Source organism: Colletotrichum acutatum (genome assembly GCF_030867785.1).
Source record: "Colletotrichum acutatum strain CBS 112980 chromosome Unknown BDZ83scaffold_2, whole genome shotgun sequence".
Lineage (NCBI taxonomy): Eukaryota > Fungi > Ascomycota > Sordariomycetes > Glomerellales > Glomerellaceae > Colletotrichum > Colletotrichum acutatum.
The window spans coordinates 575,137-602,466 of record NW_026848996.1 but is presented as its reverse complement, the minus strand read 5'-3'; the positions used below and the strand labels follow the sequence as shown (position 1 = coordinate 602,466).

At 53.1% G+C, this 27,330-nt stretch overlaps 6 protein-coding genes across 6 annotated transcripts; 1 reads left to right on the top strand and 5 right to left on the bottom strand.

Annotated features, from left to right (window-relative positions):
* Nucleotides 1-723: 723 nt before the first annotated feature.
* BDZ83DRAFT_163300 (uncharacterized protein) lies at nt 724-1,310 on the bottom strand. The gene has a single exon (XM_060501415.1). It carries the CDS (start codon nt 1,123-1,125, stop codon nt 820-822), a length of 306 nt encoding a protein of 101 aa, XP_060371619.1. The 5' UTR covers nt 1,126-1,310; the 3' UTR covers nt 724-819.
* A 4,583-nt stretch (nt 1,311-5,893) lies between these two features.
* BDZ83DRAFT_646065 (uncharacterized protein) lies at nt 5,894-7,392 on the bottom strand (the record flags this gene model as incomplete). Its single annotated transcript, XM_060509912.1, has 4 exons — nt 5,894-6,315; nt 6,402-6,427; nt 7,143-7,146; nt 7,257-7,392. The coding sequence occupies 4 exons, from the start codon at nt 7,390-7,392 to the stop codon at nt 5,894-5,896; spliced, it is 588 nt and encodes a 195-aa protein (XP_060371618.1).
* Nucleotides 7,393-11,562: 4,170 nt separating this feature from the next.
* Nucleotides 11,563-12,222, bottom strand: BDZ83DRAFT_163240 (uncharacterized protein). Its single transcript, XM_060501414.1, has 3 exons — nt 12,010-12,222; nt 11,806-11,921; nt 11,563-11,729 (listed from the first exon to the last, which is right to left on the bottom strand). Exons 1-3 carry the CDS (start codon nt 12,106-12,108, stop codon nt 11,624-11,626), a joined length of 321 nt encoding a protein of 106 aa, XP_060371617.1. The 5' UTR covers nt 12,109-12,222; the 3' UTR covers nt 11,563-11,623.
* Nucleotides 12,223-13,572: 1,350 nt separating this feature from the next.
* BDZ83DRAFT_163201 (uncharacterized protein) lies at nt 13,573-16,641 on the bottom strand. The gene is made up of 2 exons (XM_060501413.1): nt 15,901-16,641; nt 13,573-15,840 (listed from the first exon to the last, which is right to left on the bottom strand). Exons 1-2 carry the CDS (start codon nt 16,558-16,560, stop codon nt 13,708-13,710), a joined length of 2,793 nt encoding a protein of 930 aa, XP_060371616.1. The 5' UTR covers nt 16,561-16,641; the 3' UTR covers nt 13,573-13,707.
* Nucleotides 16,642-18,315: 1,674 nt separating this feature from the next.
* On the bottom strand, nt 18,316-18,843 carry BDZ83DRAFT_746492 (uncharacterized protein; the record flags this gene model as incomplete). Its single annotated transcript, XM_060513279.1, has 1 exon — nt 18,316-18,843. The coding sequence occupies one exon, from the start codon at nt 18,841-18,843 to the stop codon at nt 18,316-18,318; it is 528 nt and encodes a 175-aa protein (XP_060371615.1).
* Nucleotides 18,844-23,496: 4,653 nt separating this feature from the next.
* On the top strand, nt 23,497-26,155 carry BDZ83DRAFT_746491 (uncharacterized protein; the record flags this gene model as incomplete). The annotated part of the gene is made up of 4 exons (XM_060513278.1): nt 23,497-23,903; nt 24,164-24,240; nt 25,350-25,576; nt 26,087-26,155. 4 exons carry the CDS (start codon nt 23,497-23,499, stop codon nt 26,153-26,155), a joined length of 780 nt encoding a protein of 259 aa, XP_060371614.1.
* Nucleotides 26,156-27,330: the final 1,175 nt, after the last annotated feature.

Genomic DNA, 27,330 nt, shown 5'->3' with positions numbered 1-27,330 from the left:
CCTGGTCAAGGTTCAATGCAGTGAGTCCGATGACCAACATCGCGTTGCTCATAATTCTAAATTTCTCGATTTGTGCATGCGGCGGAATCTGACGGGGCCGCTGACGGGGCGATCAGGGTGAACTGCAACCCCGTATGCCAAGACTCCGGCCTGTTGACGAGGCCGGCGCCGAGGGCGGGGTCTTGACTTTTGCTGCGCGTTCATCATCGACGATACCGCGACTCTACTGCTCTAGATCAGTAGCTCGGAGCCGCCATGCTGTACGACCCTCGAGAGGTTCTGGACTCGAATGGAGACAAGACGACAAGGCATGACTGAATTGATGACGCCAGAGACCGAGCCTGCCAACTGGCATTGCTATGCCTGGTCGGTCCCTGAGTGGGAATGCCAATTTGGTCAAATCAACAGGGTGCCAGGGTCGATGAATCATGATGGCCATAACCATTGGGCTGGGCCAAAATCTGTCCAAATTTGTCGCATTGCCCAGATACCTACGCCTTACAGGCACTCACACGGTCTCAATGCTCTCCTGTTCTCCTATCCGGGGCCTAAATCGATCCAACGGCTCTTGTATGCCCGACGGGTAATTGACGAGGTGCCGCCGGGAGAAACTAGCTCATCTTTGTAAGGTGCAAGAACGTCCCTTGTCGATAGGGCTCGAGCGTGTCAGTTAAAGAGTCGAATGCCTGCGGGACAGGTTCGGAGAACAGACAGGAGAAGACGTTCGAGCTCCCATCCATGCAGGGACTTCCTCTTTGAGGCCAACGGTGCCGACAGCCTCGTGTGGGATGGTCGCCGCGGGCGGACTTTTGTGTCATCCTAATTCATTCCATGGTGAAAGATCCCATGCTGTCGGTGTGTGCCAAAGTCTGATATGCGCCAAGAGCGGTAGCTACCAGTCGGCCGAGGTTGACGATGCTTCGGGGGGCTGCATAGAAGGCAGGTAGTACCTGACCGCGAACTCTGTGGGAGCTCACAGGCGGTGCAGCTTAAGGCAAGTCGTTCAAGGTCGACTGACGGCAGCAAGAAGAGATACTTCAGGCCAAACTTCTGGCCAGCGCAACACTCTGTGCGGCGGGAGCGTGCAGTGGGATTGAGTCCACCATCAAACCCGTCTGATACCATGACACCGTCCGAGGGTGTAAAGAGTGTAAAGACGTCATGGCGTGTAGTTTCGAGCAGCAAACTTTATTTCAAAGTCAACGATTAAGAGCCGCGATGATGTTTCCCTGCCGAGCATGCCTCGGCCGCTTGCCACTCCCACGGCGGCAGGCGGAGCCAATGGTTTTTTTGCTGATCGATCGTAAAAGAAAGGGTCGGGTAGGAAGACTGCTACGAAAGTCCGGCGGCGATGAGGAGAAAGTTGGGAGTTGGAACGGAGGGTGACAGCCTATTCGCCGATGGTGCGCGGAGAGATTGCGGAGCACGGACAAGATTCAAGGTAGCGAGGCCGCTTTGTGGCCCGCTCCTCCGCCGGTGGTAAGTAGGTTCACGGTCAACCATTGACAAGCCGCCAAGACAGGTCTCGTGAGGCACAGTGCCGTGAGGATGGACTCGAGAGTCGAGAGAGGTGTAAAGGTCTACTCTGTGCCGCACGGAGCAGAGGCTCGCAAGGCCAGCTCGAGGTGACCAAGGGGTGGTTTGAGCTTGAGCTGTTAGGCGTCGGCATGCGGTCCAGATTCATGCGAAGATGGTCGGCGATGGTAAGATGCAGTAATGATGATGGGCTTGAGGCGGATCAAGTTACAATGCATCAGACTGACCCAAAGGATAGCCACGAGAGTGGTGGTGGTAGGTAGATAGACTGGTATCAGTAGTGGTTACCATGGTCCATCCCTTCCAAGTGGAATGTGAGAACCAAACGTCTGTTGGAGGCAGCTACCTCAAGCCCCCATAACCCTCACCCGCCACCGCCCATTCGAGTGAGCTACACCGTGGCTGCTTCCTTCTTGGGATCCTTGCTCCTGGTATCTTTGGGTGTTTTCTGATGTCTGAGAACGTGGGCGGTGGAGGGCTGACACCCACTTGCTTACTTCCCTGCGTCTTTGCTCCAGCTGCCATGTTGTTCCAGCCCTGGCCCGTGTGCTAAGGATCGAAGCTTCCATGTGTGAATGCCTAGTCCGTCCTTCTCAGTTGGCTTGGGAGTGTGGGCTGAGTACAGAAACGCAGGACGTCGTTCTCATCTGGGGTAGCTGCATCGGTATCCGTACGAGTACGAGATGCTGTCTCGTCACCTCGTCACCACCTCATGTGCGGTGTGGCTGCGTCCAAGCTGTCGGTCCCATGCTCTTGTGAGGCTGGCCGTATCGGTTCCCGAAACGGTGCCCGGGCGGAGGAGGGCGAGAATAAGCAATGGAGATCCTTTTTGCCCGGACCAAAAGCCCCCAGGTGCCTAGGGTAAACCGACAGCTAGGGCAAAATTAGGCTACTTTGTCGTGGAGATGCAAAGCGGGAAACAACCGCGGGCGTGGAAGAGGTACGCTGCGTGGGTGCGTGGTGTGTGGTGCGTGGGTGCCAACAGGCCGGGGAGGAGGATCAGGCACGCATCAGTGTGTCCCACTTGAGGTAGAGGTGTGCAGAGGTGGGTCTTTGGTGGACCAAGTCCGGACTAAGGTACCTACCTAAGGTACTGTAGATAACGCTCATGTAATCGGCGAGGTATTCCCGCCGGATTTAACTGGCAGATTCTTCCTTCCTATGACCACAAGCGCGGTGGATGCTTTCAACGAAATAGTGGACATGCCCCTCACAACTATCAATTCTGCTGAGCACTCAAGGTAGTTTTTCTGCAACTCTTTCTTCTCACCCACGTCCGTTACTCAGTCACTATAACCGCATGGCATGCCCGTTGTGACTCATCTACCTTAGACAACCCACCAATCATGAGGCTGGATTCCTTACTCGTTGGAACACTGCATGGCTATGGGCTGTCTCCGGGGGGTGAGACAGTTGCTCCCGTCAGGCATGTTATGGTGACTACACGTAACGTTAGCATCATTGTGTTGTCTTCCGTTCCCCCATGTCGATCGGACCTGGGGCATAGATCCACGGAGCGGAGATAACATCTCCGTGTAAGTGGTTGCTTACCGACAATCACGTTCGGGTCTACCACATATATAGTATTGCCTACGTGATTTCTCGTTCACCAACTATACCATAGCAGGCCATCCGGCCGGTTACCTAGCTCATCGCGATCGGACTTGACACACCTGTTGCCGTGGGCCGCGCCCTTGGTAAACCGAGCCATCAGGGTTCGACTGGGATAGTATCCTCAAAGAGAAGCACAGCTTCAAATCCAATGAAGCTGACATTTACCTCTGAAGTCGATGTCGTGGTGGCACGATCAGGGAGTATCCTAGGTAACTACAAAGAAACCACAGCGAAATTTCAACACCACCTCGTGGGCGGCGGTAATAAACAGCCAACAGCGGGCTCTGTCTCATCGGTCTGTGGCTGACGCCGTCGCCGACTCCAATCGGCTTTGACATGGGATGAATTAGAAATCTCACGGCGGAGGAGCAGAAAAAGCTTAGTTAATCGCCGGACTGGGTGGGATGGATGGTTTGAAGAAGAGACAGCCAATCATCCTAGCCATTGATTACACAACATCGAGAAACTACCTTAGGTGCTTAGGTACTACTTGGTAGTACGGAGTACGGAAAAAAACAGTAGCAGCCGCATCCCACCCACCATCGTGCTAGGAGATACCTACCTTTTTTCCAATAAACCCCATTTCGTGGACGCTACAAAACACAAAACGTGCAGTGCAGCGGAATCACCACCCAAAGAGCGGAACATTGCCCGTCGGTCGTGATCTCATCCTCGCTCGCGTCCCCCCCCCCCCCTTTCATAACGACGAGGTGGAACTAATCGTGGGACTGTCGAATTTTTCTAGAAGACGGTTCTTTCCCTCCACCGCACAAATGCCGATGGGTCATCTCCGCGTCTCTATACGGCTTAGTGGGGATCGATCCTGGCCCAACTGACTAATCGGCAACACTGCTGTCAAGTGCCGCATCCACTTGACCTCATTCAGGAAAGTGCCGTTCACACGCGCAGCTGCACTTCCACACTGATCCTGCACGTACCGTTTTCGAGTAGGTTCAATCCTAGGCTGTATTCTCCGAGTACCTCTACAGTCCCATCCTGTCCCCATCGAAACTACCATCCATCTCCATGCATCATCTTCCAGAATCTCAATCTTTGTTTATCTTCGTGCAGCTTCTTCACGGCGCATGACCATCGGGAATTTCCTCCGCCGTTGAATTCCGCCCGGGAACCGCGTCGGTATGGTGTTTCTCTCCATGAAATTACTCCGGTCAACTTCAGCTCAGCACAGCACGGTCCGCTGTCGAACGTCTGCTTGCTTCCGAGGTATGATTCTTCATCAACGCGCGCCCGTTTGCGTCGTCAAATCAACCCAGAACCTTGACAAGGCAACGATCGTCCTGTTTCTCCTGAATCGTGCCCATCTGGTCTGTTGATGATGACGCCGCAAACTGCCCGCTGTCATCAAGGCCAACATGTTATCAACAATCTTAAGTCCGCCACACCCAATCCGTAGCACGGGACTACCTACACTACACCACACTACCACCCTACAGTAGGGTTGGCTCGGATCAGTATCCGCCAGGTAGCGCAGTCCGCCCAAGCCAGCGGATGCCTCCCGCTCCCCGTCTGGTCTGCATTAGCTTTCATAAAGTTATCCCGGGCGATCCTGGGCCGATCATAAGCCAATTGCATCCGCCAAAGCCCAGCAACAGCCACCTCTCGGCAACGAAAGCGGCCTTTCGGCCTCCGACTTAGACTCTCAACCACCGACAAAACAGCGACCCCAAACCCTGGCCGTCCTATTTTATTTTTTCTCCTACCGTTTACGATCCAGACACGTTGAACCCGGTCTGCTGGCTGCGCCGCAAATCTGCCATCCGGTACAGATAGTGTGAATCCGCGACATCGAAACTTCCCTCTCCATCCATCACGAGATCGGGATCCAAAGCTTTGGGATCCCCTGGTCCCCGTCCCGCGGATACCTCCTCATGACCCCCTAAATCATTTCTTTCAGGGTCTTTTATCAAGGGCCTAAGGGAGAAGCCGGAATCTTGAAAATGGCTCACTTAGACTATTCGCCTCCTCTCCCCGCCATCGTGATACCAACGCACCTGGACGCGGGCTGGGGATGGTACATGGCTCTACATGCGTTTTTGGTTGCTACCATCTCCTACACACCAGGTTCTGAAACAGGGATATCATCAGCATCGGATAGACCACTGATTTTTCTGCCCCTGTACCCGCTGTCTTCTAGGCGCCATCCGCCCTATCAGCTTCTCTGAGCGTTCATAGGGCCATCGGTACGCTTCTGCTCAGAAGCGGACTTCGGCCTCTGCTAATTTCCAGTTCGGCCGAGGCTCAACTCCACCAAAACTGGTTGCATGACGTGTGGTCGCATTGGAGCCTCATTGCTTGTCGGCGCGGCGTTGGAGCTGTCCCGCCACGCGATCCCTACTTTGATTTGGTGTCGGTTCTCGACCTTTGTCGGTCTGAAGGATTTCCAATCGAGCCCCCTCAACGTATCGAGGCTTCCAAATCGAAGCTGGGCAGGCAGCCTCGCGTCTTGAAAATGGCAGCCGGCAAACTAGACTATCATGCCACGATGACATGCACAATGCTTCCCCTTTGTGTCTAGAGGAAGTTGGGATGCAAGCGACGTCATCTAAGCACCAAACTCTAGCTAAAGCGTTGAGCTCTATGCATACTGGCGGAACGTTTCCAGTCTTTGGTCTCACCCCTCGGCCCGTATCTAGACCTACCTTGACAACGCACAAACTTGAGATTTCGGACGGGTCGTGGATTCCAGATGCTGAACGCCGGCTCAGAAGCTGAAGAACCATCATCAGGCTAGGCAGCTTCCCTTCCCATGGGGCCCCTCCTCTGGTGATTCCGCATCATCCAGGACAAGCTCGTGGGTACCGAACGACGTATGCAGCACCGCCATCTGAAAGCTGATACGCACCGGGGTTGCACGTCTTCCCGTCCCTGGTGGATTGTCGGGGCGCATGATCGCGCTGTCCACACTCAAAATCAACAAGTTGAGTGCTCCAACAACCGAGGCTTGTGGGGTTCGCCAGTAACAAAGTTTTCTGTCCTTATGTTCCTGTGGCTGCATACCTACGCAGGTGACAATAGATCCCGGGGCCGAGAACACTCGCGAGCGGGATTGCGGAATTGAAGATTCACGGATGCCGATATGGTCTTGGCGTCCGGCAGCGGGTCCCGGAGCGGCGTCTTTTGGTGGTACCCACGTTCCCGGGGGACCTATTCACAAAGTGCACCAAAGTTGAGGCCGTTGTGGTGTGGATCTTCACGAACGGGAGCAAGTATTCTCAACAATGTTAACTTACGGTTGACTCTTTGGGCGAACGGAAAGCTTGAGACATGATCGGGACAAGTGGCCCGACTGACTCTATGCGCGAGCCCGCTGCCTTGTTTGCATCGTCTTTTTCTTGGTCGACTCTGCATCCAGGGGGGTCCTGAATCTCGATCTACAACGTTCCTCAATCGTTCTTCCTGGGTATGTTTGGAAGGCAGCTGAATGGCTGATTGCGGAGCAGACTCGCCTACGCCCGGGCGACAGTCAAGAACGGTCTGACTGTCGAGTCACGCCACCGGCCCCTGTCTGCAAAATATTCGGGGGAGTGGATCTGACCCCCGTTGCTATCTCCGGATGGATTCTGAGATTTCCATGGGCATCTATGCAAAGACTTCCAAGAGACCTGTCGCATCAGAACAGAAGTCACTCAGGAGTTGGCAGCGAAACTGGTCTCTTTCAGGTGGGCCAATCTGCCAAGGGTCTGGAAGCGATAGTACAACAAGCAACACGCCCCGAACGATTCGCATGCAAGCACTGATATGGTTTCGTTTGCCTACCTTAGATATCAGCATCATTCGCTCAGTCAGGCATTGGTCGATGCCCTATCGTGGACACATCCGCGCCTGGCTAAGCTCCAAGCATCATCAACCAGGGCACGCATGGGCCTCTACCTCGGTCAAGTTAGGCTACAACCTGTCAGTCAAACGCTGCAACGGTGGGAAGCAGATCTCGGATCTGCAACAATGGCTTGCCAAGCTTTTTCCTGTCGTACCTGGCTAGATATCATGTGTCAGTCTGATTTCCTATTCCGTCACATTACAAACCGATTAGCGGTTGATTGACAGTCATCAGCAGTAAAAAGTAGGTGGCTGCCAAGGCAGCTCACATTCGCACGAGTCAAACATGCCGAATTTGCGATCACGAAGTGCGTTTAGACTCCACACGATATCAAATTTCGTTATCAGAGCTTTGGAAAGTGCCAGCCTTGGTTGGAGCAGGCAGTGCAGCAACCAACCTCCCATCCACAGAAAAATATCATCGCTGACATTACCTCACGAGCTACGGGAATGGCAATGTATCGCCGGGCAGGCCCAGAGATGGGCATGAAAACCCTTATTCACCACGGTATGCTAGTCACCTTCCTCGGCTCAAGCGCACGGCGGTCTAGACGAGGGAACCGTCACCACCTACCCGAATGTCTTCCGACCAAAGTCCGCCCCACTAATGCCGAGAGGGACGCCCGTGGTGTGCGCGTTCCAGTATTACTGTCGTGAGAATGTAAAATCTTTTCAGTGGAGGCCATTGTTGATTTTCCTTGCGGTGGGGATGGGTAGGGCGGCTTGATTTGCAACCAAAAAAGTCGTCGTACGATGAACCCCGATCAGTCATCCCGCCGTCACGGAGGAGTGGGGCCCCCACTGTGCATCCTGCCGATGCCCACGCCGGTCTTCTCCCGGCATCTGAAAGCGGCAGAGCGGTGACTGGCACCCGGGTTGGCGTCGCAGCAACCACAGCCAACGCATGGCTGGCAACCGGAACCGTTATTGCCGTGGCCGGTCTTGCGATCGAGATGCGTTCGGGACTCGGTCGGGGATGATGGCGCGACCTGCCAATTTCATCGGGATCGTCTCAGAAGAGAGCCCGTCTTCTCGTGCCGAAACCGGCGGAATCGGTGTATTGGATTTGGCAAATGCTCCAACAAGTGGACTGAGAGATTTGACATCTTCGGGCGTCTCATTGCGCCCGACTTCTTCTTGAGAACCATTCTCGCGAGCCCTCAGACAGAAACTCAACATCACTGAAGCCAGTACATTCGTCTAATGTATCCTTTCCTGAAGTGGTGCCCATAAGCGCTGCAAGTGTCAAGATTAACCTCTGCGTTTTACCACGAACGTGCGCAATGGCACGGATGGTCATGGGTGACCCCGCAATGGACCGAACTCTACTCGTTCTGTTCGCGAACAAGTGTTTGCAGGCAGAACTTGCTCAACGTCCCCGACGGGTTGACAGCCTCGAGGCAACCTACTTATCTACCTATTTTGGAGGTCCCCGCGGCTGCACGCTATACTTTTGTCCGCACAATTCACACACAGACACGGCCAATAGCGTTCTGCATGTTGGACCCCTAATATCATGCTGCTAAAGCTAGTGGAAATCGTTGCCCTCTTTCCTGAAGTATGTTGAATAACACAGTCTAGTGTCATGCGGAAAACATATTGCAAGGGCGAAGGATACCCTGTGTTCACTTACGACGGAGTTGTGTTCAAGGAAAGCGGCTGCGTCAAATGATATGACGCCCGTCTTCATGTCCGGGGGACCACTCCCGCGCGGAGACCCGCGGGCGACCGGGTCGGCGATTACTTTTCTCTTTACACGTCCGGGCACGTTGCTCCGGCGAGTGTGTGCGTGGTGGGAGATGGGAGATCCTCCGCGGAGCCGGTGGGATAGAGAGGCTACCGAAAAGTCTAAATCATACACATATCTACTTGGGACGGACCTCGGAATTGGGAGCTTTCTGCGTCTCAAATCACCGAGGTTTAGGGTATCTATGTACGACAGATAAGAAGGGGGGGAGAAAAGGTTCGTCACATTTAGAGGGGAAGGAGAGTTGAGAAGGTAGGTGGCTAGAGCTTTTGTCTCTATCTGTGTGTGTTGCCTCGTTTTGACTCCTTAAGGCCTCGGCTCATGAAGGCCCAAGTCCGAGATGAGAGATTGGGGAAGGGAAAGGAGGGGGGGGGAGGGCATGAACTGCTCGGCTGTTCACTAAACAAACTGACAACTGTAATTTTGATCGAAGATTGAAGGTTCGTCGTAAGTCAGAGCAGCGCTAAATGTTGATGGCTGGGGTGTGTGAATGTTTATTTGGATCGTCATGGCTGCTGTTTAACGCGTTTGCTGAACGGCGATGTCTGTGTGTTGTTGTCGGCGACGAATCGATTACTGTTTTTGGTTCCAAGACCTCGGCTGTCTTTTAACCTTGACCTTTTGAAAGGGGGTTAGTTAGGTAAGGTGAGTTTGGTCCGTGAGTAAGGTAGGTACTACGTAGACAGGTATCCCTCCGGCGGGATTGCGATGGTTTGGGGCTGTTGTTGGCGAGGCAGGTTATTCGAGTTCTCACTATTCGCGTTTGTTTTGTAACTCTATCGTCTGGTGCTTTTGCTTCGAAATACCGACAGCATCCACCCTCCCAACCCTATACCGCGTCTCTTGTCGTTGTTGATGAGGCGGAATGACTCTTATTCTGCATTACCGTCATGTTGAAGGTTTTTTCCTTCTTGTTCAGAAAGTTCGCTGAGGCTGGTGAAGAATATGAAAATACTTGACGATACCTCTACCAGTTTGACTCGTACGTATCTATCTCTATTTAGCTGAAGTTTCTCTTGGTAGTTGTGATGATGGCTGTTTTTTGTTGCGGGTGGTGCAAGTGATGGGAAGAAGAGGCCAGGCGAACGGTGTTTTCTCCGCGGAAGGCCGGTGAAGACCGGCCTTTGGCCATGAGATGAAATGACGGACGTTTGCGTTTCTCATTCTACTTCGGATGACGGGCAACGGGTGGGTGTACTGTTCAATGACGACGCTTCCCGTACGTCGGCTCTTTGCGTCGATTTCCTCAAGGGCCTTGTTTTCTGGCAGAGACTTCGTGGTGATGGGCTGTTCCCGGTGGAGGGGGCTGGAGGGGGTTGGAGTTGGATATGGTGAAGCTGGAAGGGGAAATGAGGTCTAGATCTCGGGGCGTTGATGCCTTAAGCTTGCATTCGAGGTTTTGTTTGTACGACGTCTCGCCCCCCCTCCCCCTTTGGGATTGCTACCCAAGGAATTTTGCGTTGAGGGCTGAAGAAAGGAAAGTGGGGTTGAAGTGGCTTTGCTATATCTCTTGGCCTTCTTGGCCTTGTCATGGATGGCCATGTCTAGGCTCTGATGATGGTAGCTGGATTTTCATGCGTGATTGTTACTCGAGAAGATAGTTTGATGGTTTACAAGGCATTCTACTCTGTCGACATTCCAAATCGGGGTGATGATGATGATGATGATGATGATTATCAGCTATAGATGGATCTAGACGTTCTGAGCTTCTCCGATGCCCCTTTGACGTCAAGATGTCGGGTATGATTCTCAGCTTCATATTGTCTAGAGCAAGAGAGACGACCCATATCATAACTTCGCCTTGTCGCTTTGACTATTGTAAAGTGAGAGAAGTATTGTATCATTTTTGACAAACGCTCCGGGAAGGTGATCAATTCGATATTATCGAGACACCAAGTCCGTCGCATCTTTAGTTCAGAGTAACTATCGGTAAGCACGTGTCTTTCACACATATCAGGTTCTTTGTATTCCATCTACTCATTAAATTCTCCAAAAGCAAAAGGGTTTGGTTACCCTATGACGGTGATGACACTGGCGCGTCTCTGCCAGGGCTGCATCGATATCCCAAACTTCGGTAGAGGGATCATTTGAACTTGCTAAGCATTGACGAGAAGACGGCGCGGGCATTACCGCGAGTACAGTCATCATCGAAGCCATATGCCCTTGCTCCCAATGATGGTTTCCTGTCTAGACAGAATGCCAGCAATAAGCGTTATAGAATCTAGGCATCGGCCTGGCCAGTATTCTGCATGATTGGATGTCAAAGTCCATTTCATGGGACTAATCTGCTTCGCCTACGACTATACTGGAGCATGACAGAGAGGAACACGGCTGCTGATTGCGATGAAAGTTGTAAATAGCGGCGAGGCACGTCATAGAACTGTAAATACGTTGTGAGAGTGCTAGAATGAGTTTGTGGTGGCAACCTCTTACCGAGAACCGAGACTTCGGGAAGGCAATATATCGGATCCCGGGCTGCCTCAGGTTATGACGTTGTAGGTTTTATAACTGTGAGCCTTGGGTTCTCCAAGGGTCAGAGGTCTTAATTTTAAGTAGCCTTTAAGTCGACTGATGTTTCCTACTGCCCCTCCATGGCAGCTAGCTGGGGCGTGCAACTATGCTGGATGACATGCTCAGAGATCCTCTTTCTATTTCTGCGGTAGAGTATCGTTTCATGGCCAATTTCATGTTGTCGATGCGGAATCGTAAGCAAATTCTCAAGATGGGACAAAACCTTCAATTTTCTGGAAGGAAAAGGACATGCTAGGCCATGTTGAATACCTAGGGCCTTTCTGCCGTCATAGCAATGAATGAATGGATGATTGAATAGAAAAGCGATACTTCATAAACTCATGTTGAAATTCATTTGGATATCTGTACGACCAGCATCTAGAACTCTGCAGACACAGCAATGAAGCCTGTCGCCTTGCCCTCGGCAGCCTGCTTCATGAGCTCTTGGTAGATTGGGTCTTTGGTCTGGTAGTACTCCATATCCCTAGTCACCAACGTCGTCGTTTAGCGACAAGTTTGCATTTCCGTCAAGAAGGAAGACCGGGGAGACAGGTACTCACGCTTCACTGGCAAACGTAATCTCGTAAACGACGGACCATGCCTGGGATCCCGGGACGTCGGTCAGAACCTTGCACTTGCTAGCCTTTGAGGCGACGAGGTATGTTGAGCCATCCTCCTAATGATACCGAAGAAAAAACACAAAGTTAGCCAAACATGTCGCCTCAGATTTTTCCATGATGGGTAGATCCAAGTATGGGACTTACCTTTTTGCAGTCATTGACAAAGTTACTGAACCTCTTCACCGCCTCATCTTGTCCAGGGCCGTCTGCGAGCGCAATGAGTCCGATTCTGGTGATGGCCATGGTTGTGTGTGTTTGCTATTCAAAGGTCTTGAAGTCTGATTTGTTGGGTTTGGTGTTTGATGATTCAAGGCTAGCCGCTGAAACGTCTCCGTGTAGAATATTCTCCCGTGAGCAACGTAGTAGAATTTCTCGAGTCTTTATATAGGCGTCCGGGATTTCGGTCCTTTCCAACACGGGAAGTCACCGCCGTCTATGCCTCGGCGCACCCATCGACGTCTCATCATGCCCGATGAAAGGAGGCGGAGCCAGGACCCCCCGTCCGTCCCCGTCCGTTCCCCGGCCTTTCCCCGGCCTCAGAAGGCCACCTCCGCATAGGAGGATGAATTCTCCGTATGGACCCCCTCTGCGGGGGTGGAAACCACATTCATCGTCTTCAGGGCTCCTATTCTACCTATCGAATCAAGCCAACGGGGTAGATGAAGCTAGACATCCGAAAAGAACACGTCGTCAATCTATTCACCGACAGAAGGAAAGGTTAGGGGACGGGAAACACGTAGCCCCTAGTGAATAGGTAGAGAGAAAGAGGGGTCCACACAATCCACTGATCTTCACTTGTCTTCAACGGAGACCGAACGTGTATGCATGAGCATCCCCCCTTGGCACGCTAAGTAGCGATCCTGCCGAGGCATGAATTGTCCAAGTGGTCGTTCCAAGGCGGCCAACAAATCACTGGCCCGAATTCCTTCTCTTTTCCCCCTTCCCCTCTCCTAACTTCCTGGGTTCCTGCGAAACGTCAGAAAGAGGCGGGACGTTCGATTTCGGCTGTAGTCAGAGAAAGCTCGGCGACCGGACGATATACCGATTCGGGTCGCTAGCTTGCGTCAGTTGCTGTCGTAGCCGGGCAGATCCCGGCTTCCCGCTAAGTGGAGCAGATTAACCCCGGATGGGGGTGGCGAGGCCCGTGCTAGGCCACCGAGAACCCCCCGGTTCGGTAGACGATCGAAAACTGTTCACCTGCTTTACTTGCTATCTTTCCGCCGGCCGGTTCGGTGGTTGTGCATGTGAAGAGTGGCCTGTCTTGGCGCCTCGGAGCCTGAGGAGGTCGGCGGTCGGGTGGTGTGGTTTGCCACGTCTTGATCATGTCAGTCGGGGGATACCAAATCACCAGATGATTGTAAGAGAAGTCGACTTATCGGTTCAGTATTGTGTCATTCATTCTATAAACATCAAAAACTTTTTACATGACCAACCCCGAGTAAACCCATATCAACCAGTTTTCTTCATCAACGTGAACATTGTCTTTCGTATACCCAATGTCCCGTCACCTTCTCCGCCTCCCTTTGAAACAACAAACAGCTTCGTAATATTTCGAAATATGCTTAGTAGTTAGAAATTAAAGGGCTGCGATGTTTGAGATGATTTTTGGTCATCGCCACATCTTCCAGCAGCTAGTCCGCTCCGGGGAAACAATCGATCTCGCTCCGAGAACGCCTCGCCATAACAATATGCAGGATATCAGATGCTCGCTAGCTTGAACCAGGATGATAAACAGAAAAAGGAGAACCATCGACACAGTCGAATAGCCAAAGAGACAAGAGCCAACCAGGAACCAATCTATATACGTGTGTAAAATGTTTCGTGTGAAATCGGAGGTGCCCATCACTGGCTTCCTCGTCGTCGCCTTTGATCCCTATAGTTGAGGGAGTAAGGAGCGGGGCGCTCCTGGCGGACCGTTCGCCGGTCCGGAAGAGCAGATCGCATGTCCTGGTAGTAGTTGCTCTGCGCTGGACCCGGGCCAGGCTGAAAAGCCACTGGCGACCGCGGAGCGTAGGCAGCCTGGGCCATCTCGGCTCCTGTCGTTGGGTACAGGCAGTTTGGTGGCGGTGGTCGCAGGTAGAAGTTGCTTTCTTGATGCGTCGTGTAGTGCTGAGGTGGGAGGCTCGACACGGGCTGCATCGGCCGCATCATTTCGACCGAGGTGGGAGGCGGGTAAGCGTGCATCGTTCGATCCTGCATCGGGGCCCCGAATTCGGTGATGGGCATCGTCTGCTGGATCTGTGTCGGAAGAGGCTGTTGGAAGAAACCGTGGCCAGCCGCGTGTGGAGGCTCGGCGGGCGCAGAATGGGTGGCCAGCGGCGAATGAATCCGGGATGACGGCTGGCTGTAGCTGGTGGGAGCATAGTACTCTGGAGCAGTATTGATGCGCGGCTCGGGACGACGGCCATGGGCAGCAGTCATGTCCCGGAACATGCGGGATCGGTCTCGGTTCAAGGCCATTGCTGCGGATCGGTCCGGCGGGGGTGTAGCCTGGCCGTCTACCCAGCGACAGGAGTCAGACTCATCCGCAGTGTGAGAAGAAACGGATGCGGGAGCCGAGGGGACTCGGTTCGCAGTCGTAACTGGGACAGTCTGGCTCTTGTCTGTAGATGCTGTCGCGGGGTCTTGCGCGCGCTTGACCACCTCAGGGTGAACTCCCTCAACGTACTCGATGAACTCCTTGAGGCTTTGTACTTTTTGGTCCAACTTTTCGATCGTCTTGTCAGAAACATCGCTGCCGTCGGGAAGCAGACTCTTGATTGCATCGACAATCTGATCAGCGATTGACTGAAGCCTCTTCTCTGTGCCCTTCAAAGGGATACCAGTGATCGGCTGAAGCAGGCCGAGGAGCTGCAAAGACTCCTCGTTGTTTCGTCGAGCAGCTTGAAGCGACTCGTTTGCTTGACGAAGTTGGTCATCGCTGGCTTGGCTTTGCTGTAGTTGCTCACAATGGCTCTCCAAGGAGCCTATGTGAGCTTGTGTGCTCTGTCGGAAGGAATCGATGATTACACTCGGCGTAAACGTATGAACGGGTTGAGCTGGTGCTCGGCGAGCCATGACTGGCGTTCCGCGTGTGCTCGAAGGGCGAGAATCGTCAGGACGCGGGCTACGTCTTGGCTGTTGACTTTGTGAAGTCGAAGGCAAGCTGCCTTCCTGTACCGGGCTATAAGAGCTCGACGGAAGGGGATATGATGGCCGGGATGCGGGGCGGCTGCTCTGGATAACGTGAACCTCTTGAGGCGCAGGGAATGAGGGGCCTGGCATCGGGAGTCTGTTCGACTGTTCCGGATACCGTGGGTGCATTTGGAAATCTTGGAGGGGCTGAGGAGGGTTTGAAGGAGGAATCTGAGATGGCAAGTAGCCCGCGCGAGGGTCATTTTGCATGTGAACAGCTTCCGGTTGCTGAGGATGATGGCCCACAGGTCCGTTATGATTGTGAGAGCTGCCTTGCTCCTCCGCAAGGCGATACTGCTCGTAGTAGTCGGCATGGTTGACCGTCCTCGAGGGCAGCGCCTGTTGTCGCTGGGGCATTGGCAACTGGGGTTGCCGCATTTCTGGAACGTGCTGTGGAGGCATCTGCAAGGTATCCCAAGCATTGCCGTTATCTGTGTTGAGGCCTTGTGTGGCCCACAGAGGCTCCTGAGCGTTGCCACCCGGCCTTTGCTGGTCATGTTGTCCAGGCACGTAGTTGCTGCTCTCGTTTTGCGGCATGAATACAAAGTTGACCTGCAGATCGGCGTCTACAATCATACCGTCCATGTAATGCTCGCCGATGCAGAGGTCCAGATTGTCAGCAAAAGCAGGATCGAGGCTGAATGACGGATCAATGTCGAAGCTGAACTCGTCATCAGATTCCAAGTCTGACCAAGTATTGCTTCCATATGGTCGGGTCTTCGGTGCTTCAGCAACAATGCGAGAGTTGTGTTTCGTTGCGAAAGATGCAGTGGGAATGTGGAACGGCTTAGGTGAAGTGGACTGTTGAAGAGTGGTCAGCTGAAGTTCTGGCCTTCATGGCTTTCAAGGTTGGGTGCTCACCATTCGTCCCATAGAAGACTTGTAAATGGGAGAATCAGGGTCTCGAATCTCGATGGCAGAGTCTCGACGCCCTTGCACACGGTAGAACCGAGGAGGCGGAACATCGTCCCCCGACTCAGAAGGGCTTCTGGACGATGCGCAAGAGGATGCTGAAGGAGTCAGTGCAGGTTGTTGCACATCCACGCTGAGTGAAAGAGCGTCCCACTGGGCCGTAAACAAGGAGACTCTGTTGGCGGGTTCCAGGTTGACTCTTGATGCGTTGCCCTCCAGCATGACCTCGCGTCCAACGTAGACACAGGAGCCGAAGAGCGTTGCGATGCCACGATATCCCATCTGAGGGCGCTCCGAGGCGGAACGGCGGAAATCCAGGCTCGGTCCGTACAATGTAAGCAGGAAAGTGGTTCCGGATCGTTGCTCAGTGTGAGTCGGGACCCAGCAAACAGCCTTCAAAGGCACGAGCATACACTGGTTAGTCCGGAGGTTGAGAATGTGCAACGCATCGGAAAGGTCCTCTCCTGTGCCGTTCTCGACGATGGCCACCGGATCACCTCGCTGGTACTCCTGGCCGTCGAGAGATCGTCCGTCATGGACAAGCGTACCATGCGCTGGCTGCATGTTTGCGTTGACTGGGTCGCTATCCAGAAGCGTAGTATTCGACATGTCGTCTTCCTTGGAAAACTGCTAGTCTGGTGGAAAGGAAGAAAGAAAGAAGTGGGCAGGCCGCAAGGTAACTATCAACACCACCAGGAGGATTAACAGTTTTCGGCGTGGCACATTGCTTGGTGAGAGTCGACGTTGTGTTTGTAGATGAGTCGAGACCAGGCTACACTGTGAACAGAGTAGGAGGTGGTGTGTGCGAAGACAACGTCGAAGCGTCGATATCAGGCAGAGTGATATAGGTGAAGAAATATGGAGGAGCGGTGACCAGCAGTGTTGACGAGGAAGTGACGAATTTTATAACACAAATCGGAATATGAGAGAAGCGTGAACGCATACGCCTAGGGCCCTTGACGGTACCAGATGCGACTTGGCATCGGTTCGGGTCCGATACCCATACCATGGGTCAAGGAGGAGCTGCAGCGGAAGCCTCATCGCACATCCGCCAGAATGAACTCGTACGCCATCCCAGTCGACACCCTCCCATCTCTTGCGGACGTAGGGTCAAGGGGTAAGGGCGTGTACATGGAAGAAATCCCAGGATGCACTAGAGGGCGATCTGCTAGGTACCTAGGGCCGTAAGGTCCAGATCCTTGTCCACGACAGACCAGGGATCATGACGGGGCAGGCCGGGACGACTGGGGGGTTGATTTGTATACCACAGTAGCAAGGCCATGCCGCCATGGCTGTCTCGGACCCTTTCTCCACACTCAAGACCTGGCTGCTTTACACTGGCTTGTCACGTTTGTGTGGTTGTGTACGGTTGTGTTAGCCAGCCAGTGCCTTCGCAATTGCGTGCCAAGCACCATTTTGTATCGGAACATGGCTTTAAGCCAGTTCGTATCGTCCACCTCTCTCGTCGTTGGCCACTTGGACTTGGATCATCACTGATAGTCGACAAAAGAAAGAGCTTCGAGTAAAACGTCTCGGGAGCGGGAAAAAGGCATCATCTGCGACAACTATATCCAACTGTTAGACCTTTTTTTGACGCCATTGACGCTGTCTGAATAGAGGGAAAGCCTTCGCGGCAGCATAGCATGGCGCTTGTTCGGTGCAGCACTGCAGACAGAGAGACTCGTTTCAAAAGAAATGTCATGAACATGGAACGCAAAATTCTGAGAAGTGATAGGGCGAGACATGCCATTGGCTGTTCGACCATGCCGGAACACCATCCAGACTGCGCGGACGTGGAGTAGCCGGACGCCTGCAAACCTCCTCAGCCACTAGCTTCTAAGCGGTGACCCCGCCGGGATTCCCAAGTCGAACATGGGCTTAAACCCCTCTCTCCCATGAAGTTATCGAGTCTTTGCGGTCCACAAATTGGGGGTTCCGACTTGACTCTAAGACAGCATAACTGATCACCCTTTCCGTATGCTGCCAGGAACGCCGCGGTGCAGAACACAGAGCCCCGTTGTAGACTTGGACCGAGGCCACCGAGGTTCCGCCATAGGCTGAGACCAAAGTCAACACCGCCATCTTGGTGGCTTCTTCATTTCGATAGACACCATCCGGTCTCGCTTGCTCACGAATGCCAGCACTCCTGCTGGGTAGTAAGGCTAGCTCAGAGCGGGCAGTGCTAGCTGTTCAGTCGCTTGATGGTGAGATGTGTCTTAAGTGGCGATATTCGCCTTATCAATTGTACATTTTGTCGCGGCGGAAAGAATCTGGTAGCAACCAAATGTGAGGCTTGGCCAGGAAGCGTCCGTAGCTCGCGACAGAGGAGATAAGCATGGTCTAGAAGTAGCCACTTCACTGTCATTACTTGCTTGTCTTTGAATCGGCCTCGGTCTTGGTGTCCTCTTGTTTTTTGCTTTCTTCCGGCATCTTGCCGAATTTTGTCAAAACATTGGCAGCCCATTCCTCGAACTCCTTCTCAGCCGCCTCGTCCGTCTGGCCAGCCGCTCCACGGATGCTTCTCCTAGCCATCTCTCTCAAGTCGTCGACCGAAGACACGTCAAATGCCCAAGCAGCACCACCAGTCATCATGATTGCGAAGCTCATGACGTTCAGTGTCGCCAGATTCAAAGCCTCAACGGCAATCATGCCACCCTCTGGATTTCCTTGTTTGCCCGCAGCATAGTGGCTAGGTTGATAGAATTTCGGGAAGGCGGCGAGTTGTTTGCGGGCTACAGAGCGTCGGGTAACCATTGCCGAAAATACGAAGAAGCCAGCGCCGGCGAAAAAGAGGCCGAGTTGTTTCGCGGCTCTCGATTGGAACTGTGAGGATGTTGGCTGGGCCTGTGATCGCGTCGGCCGAGTGTCGGGCGACTCATTCTGGGAAGCCATGGCGGAAGGGGAGAGTTGCGCGAGCATCGGATTATACCCCTTTCATTGAGGCTATTGTCAGACAATTCAAAACATCGTGGGATTATCGAGGTTACTCACCAAACTCAGAACCGCATCTGCCAGTTCAATTGATCGAGATGGGTATCGATTGAGTCCCTTGCGCAGTTGGTATTGAGGGACTGGGGAGGTAAAGCGGAGCTCTGGCGGGACAGACTTGGGAGCTCCTCTGAATTGGAAGTCGGGGAAAGGAAGTTCCCGCCACTAAAATTTTCGGGCCCTGTACCTGGATATGTAACAAAGCAGATTTGGTGTTTCGTTTGGTGCATAGACCTTTGCTGAGCTTACTGAGCTGTTAAGCGGGCTGTGCGCTGTGTGCATTATGTAATGAAAGTCACGTCAGGTAGGCACGTATGCCGGAACGCATCGGCTTCAGTGCCGGCCAAGGTTTACAACGGACGTTCCTTCCAGGTTACAGCGATGCTCCTGGGCTTCCATCTCATCTCCTTCTCTCCCGTCCCCCGGCGTGGTGTTTTGCTTCCACATCTTTCTCATCAGCATAATGCACCTCAAAGTCGCAGAAGAAGAAGACAATGACGCAAACGAATTCGCCTAACTCAAATTTAGAAAATTTTCTCTTGTCGACACCCTACTTACCCTCGTATCTGTATCTTGCAATTTCGCAGCATGCTGGCGACTCGTGAAATACTACCGTTCGCTACGGACGAAATGCACGTTGGCCCACAGTCAACACTACCTACACAACTTCCAGAAGCCACGCATCCAGACTCGTCAGGTACCTAGCGATTGCAACTGCAATTGCGGCAGCCAAGCCACAGCGTGGACGGCATATTAAGAAGGGCGGAAACCTCAAGATTGCGTCCGCGAAAGCCATCCGGCCTCCTCTCCGGCCTCTGCAGATGACCTGCTGGCAATCGCAGCGGTCTAATATGCTCCTTGGCGCTACGGAACAGATGGCTGCGCTAAAGCCCTTGTCGAGCAATGGCACACGGCTCTCCCCATGATTACGATGCCCAATCAGCATGGCCCGCAAGATACGACCAGTCTGCCTCCCAACCCATCTTGGGATGACAGCCCACCTTGCAACGGCTGCTCCCATCAATTGAAATCACCTGCAGATGACACGCCAGTCAGATGGCCGGATGCCTTCCCCGGGGCCTGCCCAGCTTCACTGATGGCTGCATCTGGCGAGATGCCTAGACCCCGCCGCCTATTCCACTTGTCCACTGGACACTCAAAGGCTTTCCAGCAACAAGTATCTGTGCGAGACCGTCAAAATGACAGATCAAGTGTCGTTTCTCAACTACCTGCACTTACACGCCATCGACGCCTCACGGGCCTACTTGTTTTACGACTCATGTCCCCAGCTCGGAGGCCTTCATTCGCCAACTGCAAAAACGCCTGAAGACATGCTTGTCTCGGCAGCGATCGATTGTCCGAGATCTTGATTGCTGGATCGTTGATGGATTTTGACGATTTCGTGACACGCTGTCGGTTTTTGGTTGCACCAAGCTGCTGGGTTCCCCAGCGCATGCGCGCGATGCCTGGCAAAAGGCGCCCAATGCAGGCTCGGCAAACGTCCAAACAGTAACACCAAACGCGATCCTTATCGACGACACTTCTTGTGGTTGGTCGCCCTTTAAAACCGAATTCTTCATACACCTTCCATTGTGCTGGAGACGACAAGCACTTGATCCTGCTGATACCCGATGCGATGTCACCACAGAAAACTTACAACAGTCCATTCGCTTGCGGAATACCATCTTTTGCCTAGCTCTTGACCCTTGCTTGGACAGGCCGCACCTCACGCAAGCCCGAAAGCAAGACTACCGCCGTTACGTTGTCGTCAACAGCGCTACGATGACAAGGGACTGAGTAGATTGCGATCGTGTTCTTCGTGCAGAACCAAAGCGATCCAGGTCGTAGACGGGCGCATCAGGTTGAGAATCTGCAAAATGATGAAAAGACTGGGTCGAGGCATCATGTGCTCATGGGGCGGATTACGAATGGGCACAAAGTGGGTGAAGTTATCCCATTCATGTTCGTGAGATGTGATTTCGAATTCAGTCGCAAAATGAGATGTAGCGCATTGCACAAAAGCATCGTCAGCGTGGTGCGCTGCCAATCGTCGTCTGTGGAGACTACGGCAGAGCTACCCTTCCTCAACATACCTTACTCCGTACGCTCGATTGAGGAGAACGGCGTCCCGACAGTCGGGCACCTGGTCCGACAGAACACTTCAAGACAAACAAGCCACAATCAAGTTGGATGGGAGACATGTGTTGGCTCACGGTCACTGACGAGTTCCAAATTGACCGGATTGTCTCAGGCCAAAATCAGTTCCATCCCAAGTTGAGTGTCTTCTTCATCGCCGCCAAAGAAGGATACCTGCAGTTTCACATCGTAGGGGAGACGACTTACAGCGCGAGACAACTTTCTTGCGATCAACAAGGATGAGTCCTGTTCTTCAAGGTCAAAGCGAGTGACGAGGTCAGATGTGCAGATATCAATCAGGAGGTTGGCAGGTTTCGTGACGCGACAGGCCTACGACTTGTCGGATCCTGTCATATATCACTTGTTACGAGATCTAGCGCCTCAGCCAGGAAAGGCAATAGTCACGAAGTCAGGGCCCAATTACGTCGAGGATCCAGCCAAAATTGACGCCTATCCACAGCAGAAGATTTCTCTTGGTGAATTACAGTTGCTGCCGTTGATGAGGGATTTTAGCAACGGACCAGATTTTTTCGATATGCAGTGCAGTGCAGGTGGGAATCTCCGCGATCGCCGAGGCGCGAGTTTATCGTACCTTTCGAACCTGGGGTGCCACGGTTCCTTTACCACAACACTGGGTCACGGATCAGATTGCCAGATTACATCGTGTGATTATCAGATCGATTCGATGGGCCAATGCGGCCGTGCTATGACGGCCAAGTTCAAAGTTTGCCTATCAGCCATCAACAAGTGCCGTTTGATATGCAATGAACCGATCGCCCAACGGGCCACCCCAAAGACAAGCAAACTTGTACGACGGAAGTTTCGAAGGGCGACGGGAGCAACCGCGTTGCCGAAAGTTTGCTACTAACCGTCGTGGGTCTCTCCCCATCGCACCCTACCTACTTGGTAACCGCGGCCTTTTCCCTCTCATGGGCTTTTTACGATTCAGCGTTGCGGTCAAATTTAGCAAGCTCCAGGTCGCGAGAGCCGACAGGATATGGCGCCAAAGCGACGGGACGCTGCGCACAGACTGAAATCCGACAGAGAGGAAAGGGATGCGTGCGAATCTAAGTCGTATTTGCTAGGAGCACGCCACGCTGCAGGCTTTAGTCACGAGTACCGAAGATGTCAAGGAAGACCCAGACATGGCAGAGGGGAAATGGGATTTTTGATCAATTGTCACTTTCTGATGAAAGCTACACAGAGAGACGGAGGCTGGCTGTTTGAGATATGACGAAAGGTAGGACAAGGCAGGGAGGGTTCAGGTTCAGTGGGAGGAAGAAAAGGCGATTCTCACGATCGAGCGAGACCATTGTTTAGCGCTGCCCCCCCATCGCCAGGCCCTGGTCCCGGCGGCGACTCCCCCGGGCCCCCGGAGAAGATGGGATCCACTCTGGCATGGGTCCACGGGGATCTCAGAAATGGAAGCGGCGGCGGTCGGGTAAGGCGCGGCTTCTCAGGATGGTACGCCGCACACGCCATCGAGAGCACCGTCCACACTGTGAGCCGCACACAGTACAACCACCTGGGCCACACAAGGCTACCACCTACTCTACCTTACTCCGTACCTACCAAGCGGGTGACAAAATAGGATGCCGGTCAACAAACAATTGTAGTACCTAGCTGGTTAGGTATTGTTCCCGACTTTCTTGTTCTTTTTATCATCTCTATTATATTGATTTCTTCTATTACGTTTATTCTCTGTATATTTATCAAGAAATACCCTTAAAGAAAAGAATAGAAATAGCAATAGTGAAAAGAGCAAGGGCACCTGTAAAGCGGCAAACGATTATGTCAGGATACTTAACCTTAGCGCCTGCATCATTTCAGCCCACTTTCATCCATCATGAACCACTCAACGTCAACATCTTTCTCTTTTCTTTCTGCAGAGTGCAGACTGCTGCCCACAAAGTTACATTTCTCCCTACGCACGAAACCCCCAACCTGCCGAGAGATTGGACGTCATCATCAAAGGGTTCTGCCAGCCGCCGACGAATCGCGGTTCAGTTCCCAGCATCCCTCATCCTGGTTTATCCCCGCCAGCTCTCACGTGGGTTGATCATCAGGGCTCCAACGACATCCCTCGGAGCACAAAACAAGCGCAACAACGATTTGCAGACTCGATTCGGTCGATATTCACCAGCCAATCAACCGCCTGATATACCAACCCAACCCTGTCCATCGTTTCTTGCAAAGATCAGTCTGTCGGCGTCCACCCCTCTCCCTCCTCTCTGCCACGCCACTTTGCTACATAGTAGTGGGAGCCTCAGTTGTGTCCCAGACAGCCGTCAGGAACCATAAGCCACCTGATATTACTTGGCCCGCTGCACATCATCCCGAGAAACACGTTCCATTCTTTCTGTACATACTACGGCACAGCACGAACCCTATCGGTATACCGTGGGGGATAAGCCAAACAATATGGGGAAACCCAAAAACACAAACATCGGCAAGACAAAGGCCGGCCCTGGAACTAACAATGGCGGCAACGCAAAGCTGACCACAGCCGCCTCGATTCCCGCCGCACCGCCCGCATGGCCCCAGTTCAAACCGCCGTTACCAGTTACCGACCTGGCTGCCGACCAGCTCGCTTCTTGCCCGGACAAGGTCGTCCTGATTCGCAACTTTTGGCCAAAATCCCTCTGCAGTTCCTATGTCATTTTTCTGAGGGGTTTACCGCTGATCACCACCCCTGGTCGACCTAAGCGGGGAGAGGCGGTTAGAGTGAATGACCGTTTTCAAGTGCAGGATGCCGCCTTTGCTCAACGCCTGTGGACGGAGACCGGACTGCGCGAATCGCTTGCTCAAGAAGACATTCAGGGTTTATGGTGAGTCCACTGTCTTCTGTTCCAACTCCCCTAGTCCCTACCTTACCTACCCATCCCCCGGCCCTTCGAGTGCACCCTTGCCATGAACAACGCATCCCACGCGCTTCCGGCTAGATCCGCCAGCATCTGCGCACAATCAAATACCCAAAAACAGTTATAACAAACATGAAACCCACGCAGAAGAAGAAACCGCCTGCGTGGAGGTCTTTTCGCTAAAGCTGAGGGCTTGTCATGAGACTAACATGGATCAATTGCTCTAGGGGCGGTGAAGTCGTCGGCCTGAATCCCAATATTCGCATCTATCGTTACTCCAAGGGCCAGTATTTCGATGCACATTGTAAGTCTCATAGTCAAATCATTCTCTTGTCACCCAACGCCACAGGCGCCGAGAGAACTAGGCACTATGCCAGTCAACCAACAAGATTTCCGCCGCTCTATGCAACTAGGCCAGTGGCCACGTGCTTCGAGGTCCTCGCGCGATTGCCATAGGCTGCACATATTTGTCACTGGCTGAAAGACTGCGATGTGCCAGAGCTCTACAAGCCTCTGTCTTGGGAACGTGGCCATGCTACCTACCTACCTACTTCTCATGACATCAACGAAGAGCTCTCTCCACAGCGACGCTTCTGGGCCCCTGAAGCTGGGTTGCAACGAGACCGTTGCAAAATCACTGCCCCGTCCCAGTGGATTTGCCACAATGCCCGTCACTAAGCAGATTGTACGAGGATTTGGTCATGCTCGGTTCATACGTTTCCCCCTTCCTATGACAATTACCTTCATCGACCCATTCCTGTGGACACTATCTTTTACCACGGTTCCCTTACTATCTATGCATGTCTCAACCACCGAGAATCCAAGACCCGTGTCTATGAAGCAGGTCGTGACTTTCGACTCTGCATGAGAAACCTGCTGAAAGATGTGAGCTCGGCGAACCACTGGCCTTTGAAGAGACAATTTTGGGGATCCACAACAAGTGTCTGGACCAACGATCTGCCCTTGAGATGATCATATATGATATATGATATCTTGTCTCCTCCGCTCAGTCCTCTTTTGTTTGCACTTTCCCAGTCATCACGATCTTTCATCCGAGCACCAGAGACCCAACGATTCGTCCCAGAAGCCACAACCCTGCGGATCGTTCCATCCCGATCCGCTTCATGGCGTTATCTTCCCCTTGATGAATGTGGGAAGCTGAGTCCGGGAGCCTGCGAGTCCGATCCAGCGATGCCCCTCGACATCTCGCATCTACCTATCCAAACAAGAAACTCGGCACTGAGAGAACCAGGGCCACCATGCTTCCCTTGTCTTCCGGCGACCCTATGGTGTTTTCTCTTCCGAGCTCTGACTCTTTTCTTCTGTATCCTTTCACTTGTCTTCCGTGCAGGCTTCCTCCTCATCTCCGGCTTCGAGATCGACCTGGGCTGACCATTGGACCCCCGCTTACAGACGACGATTCCAACAACGTATCACTCAACCTCGAACCCTCCTCCGGACCCGTCACGTGCAAGACAACCTGGACGCTGCTCCTCTATCTTACCTCTTCCGCCGAGGGCTGTGTTGGCGGCGAGACCGTCTTCTTTCCCAACGACCGCCGCTCCGCCAAGGAGGAGATCCCGGTCGCCCTCGAAACGGGCATGCTCCTCTTACACAAGCATGGCGACGACTGCATGCTGGTAAGTCTCTTCTGTTCAGAATTTTCAGCTCTTCAGTCCTCTGTACTTTCGAAAACTCCATGCGTCCTCCCCTGATCCCCGAACGAACCATGGTCATAGCCAGATGCACCTGAACCTGTCGCTTTTTTTGTGCAACATTGACCGTTGCCACCACGATGTATTCGTTGGCAATTCACTCTCATGTACCTTTTTTTCATTGCTTTTAGTGGCGCGAAACGAGGACCCAACCACGGCCACCTCAGCTGCGGCCTCATCTCTCCATCTCTCTGCCTCTTCCTTTCTCACGCATTCTGGCTGAGCGCCAATTCCATCACTTCAAAGTTCCCCTCCCAACCACCGAACTCCGATATGTCCACTCTGCACCACGGTACCACCTGGCAACCTGGGCAGCACAACAAAACCCCTGCATCCCTCCTGCCTACACCACCTGTTCCTTGATCTCTTTTTTTCAACCGTACCTGGTCGCAGCGAAGGCCACTGCAGACTGACACATGTTCCACTTATCAACAGCACGAGGGGCGCGAGGTCAGCGCAGGCGAGAAGTGGGTGCTGAGAACAGACCTTTGCGTCAGGAAGTGAAGAAAGAAGGGGAGTAGACAGAGAGAGGGGGGGGATTTGCGATCAGCAACCTAACCATCAAGCAACATCCTTACTCCCCTGTCTGCTTCTGCTTCTACTTCGACTTCGACTTCTTCTTCCTCACGATCCGCCTTTTTTTTGTCTTCTTCTTATGCCCGCTCGGACGTGGAGCAGACTAAAGAAGCTGAAGAGCACACGTCGTTCTCGGTTTCTTTTGTTGCTCCCCTTTTCCCCCGTCTCCTTGCCCGCCTCCCCGTTCCCCAATCCACTGCCTTGGTACCAGTCATCGCCACTGGGTTCCAAGACAATGATGAACCCCGTCCGACCACGGGATCGTGTTGCGGGATCCTACTGTTCTTCTTCCCCTTCCCCTCTTATTTGATCAGATATTGCTGGATCGTATGGAGAAGTGGGAATTATAGTGTTGCAACAACACAACACGTCTGTTGGGAAGTGGAACCACCAACACTCTCGACAGTGCGCTGGTCTCTGGGTCAAGTGATCTCGCTGTATGCATGCTGCGCCCGATTAGGTTTTGCCGTTTGATCGGCAATTGTTTTGTGGACAGACGTGGGCTGAATAGAACAGAACAGACAAGTCTGTACTCTGTAGCCGTCGTCGCCGTCGTCGTCAGGCTTGGCTAGAACATGTGGGAAGGACGTTGGAGACATGTATGTCACACAGGCCAGGCGAAGGAGAAAAGGCACGAAATACCTAGGTAGGTATGGGGGGACATTTCGTACCAGAGGATTACCGGTGGGAGAGGAGGGGGGACAATGGAGTAAATCCGATGCCCCAATCGCAACTCGACATTTCCATGCCACACTTGGTCTACATTCAGACAGTTCAGTCAGTCAGGCACCAGGAACACACTCAGTGACACGCCATCCAATTGTGAAAACGGTATTGACATCGCGTGTGCCAAGTAGATGTTCCTATCCCAAGAGTGATGACATTGACGATCCGGAAAAGCCCGTCTATACGGCCCTTCTTTCTCTTGGACATTCGTTCCCCATACCTCTCATCCTCCTACTCAAATCCTGTCCCGCCCGCCGCCGCCGCCGCCCTACCGCCCGATACTTCCTTTTTGGACTGATGTGCACGAATTCGGATTGGACGGCCACCGGGGGGAAGAGGCAGATAGTACGCGCAACCCCCTTTTTTCCCACGCTGCG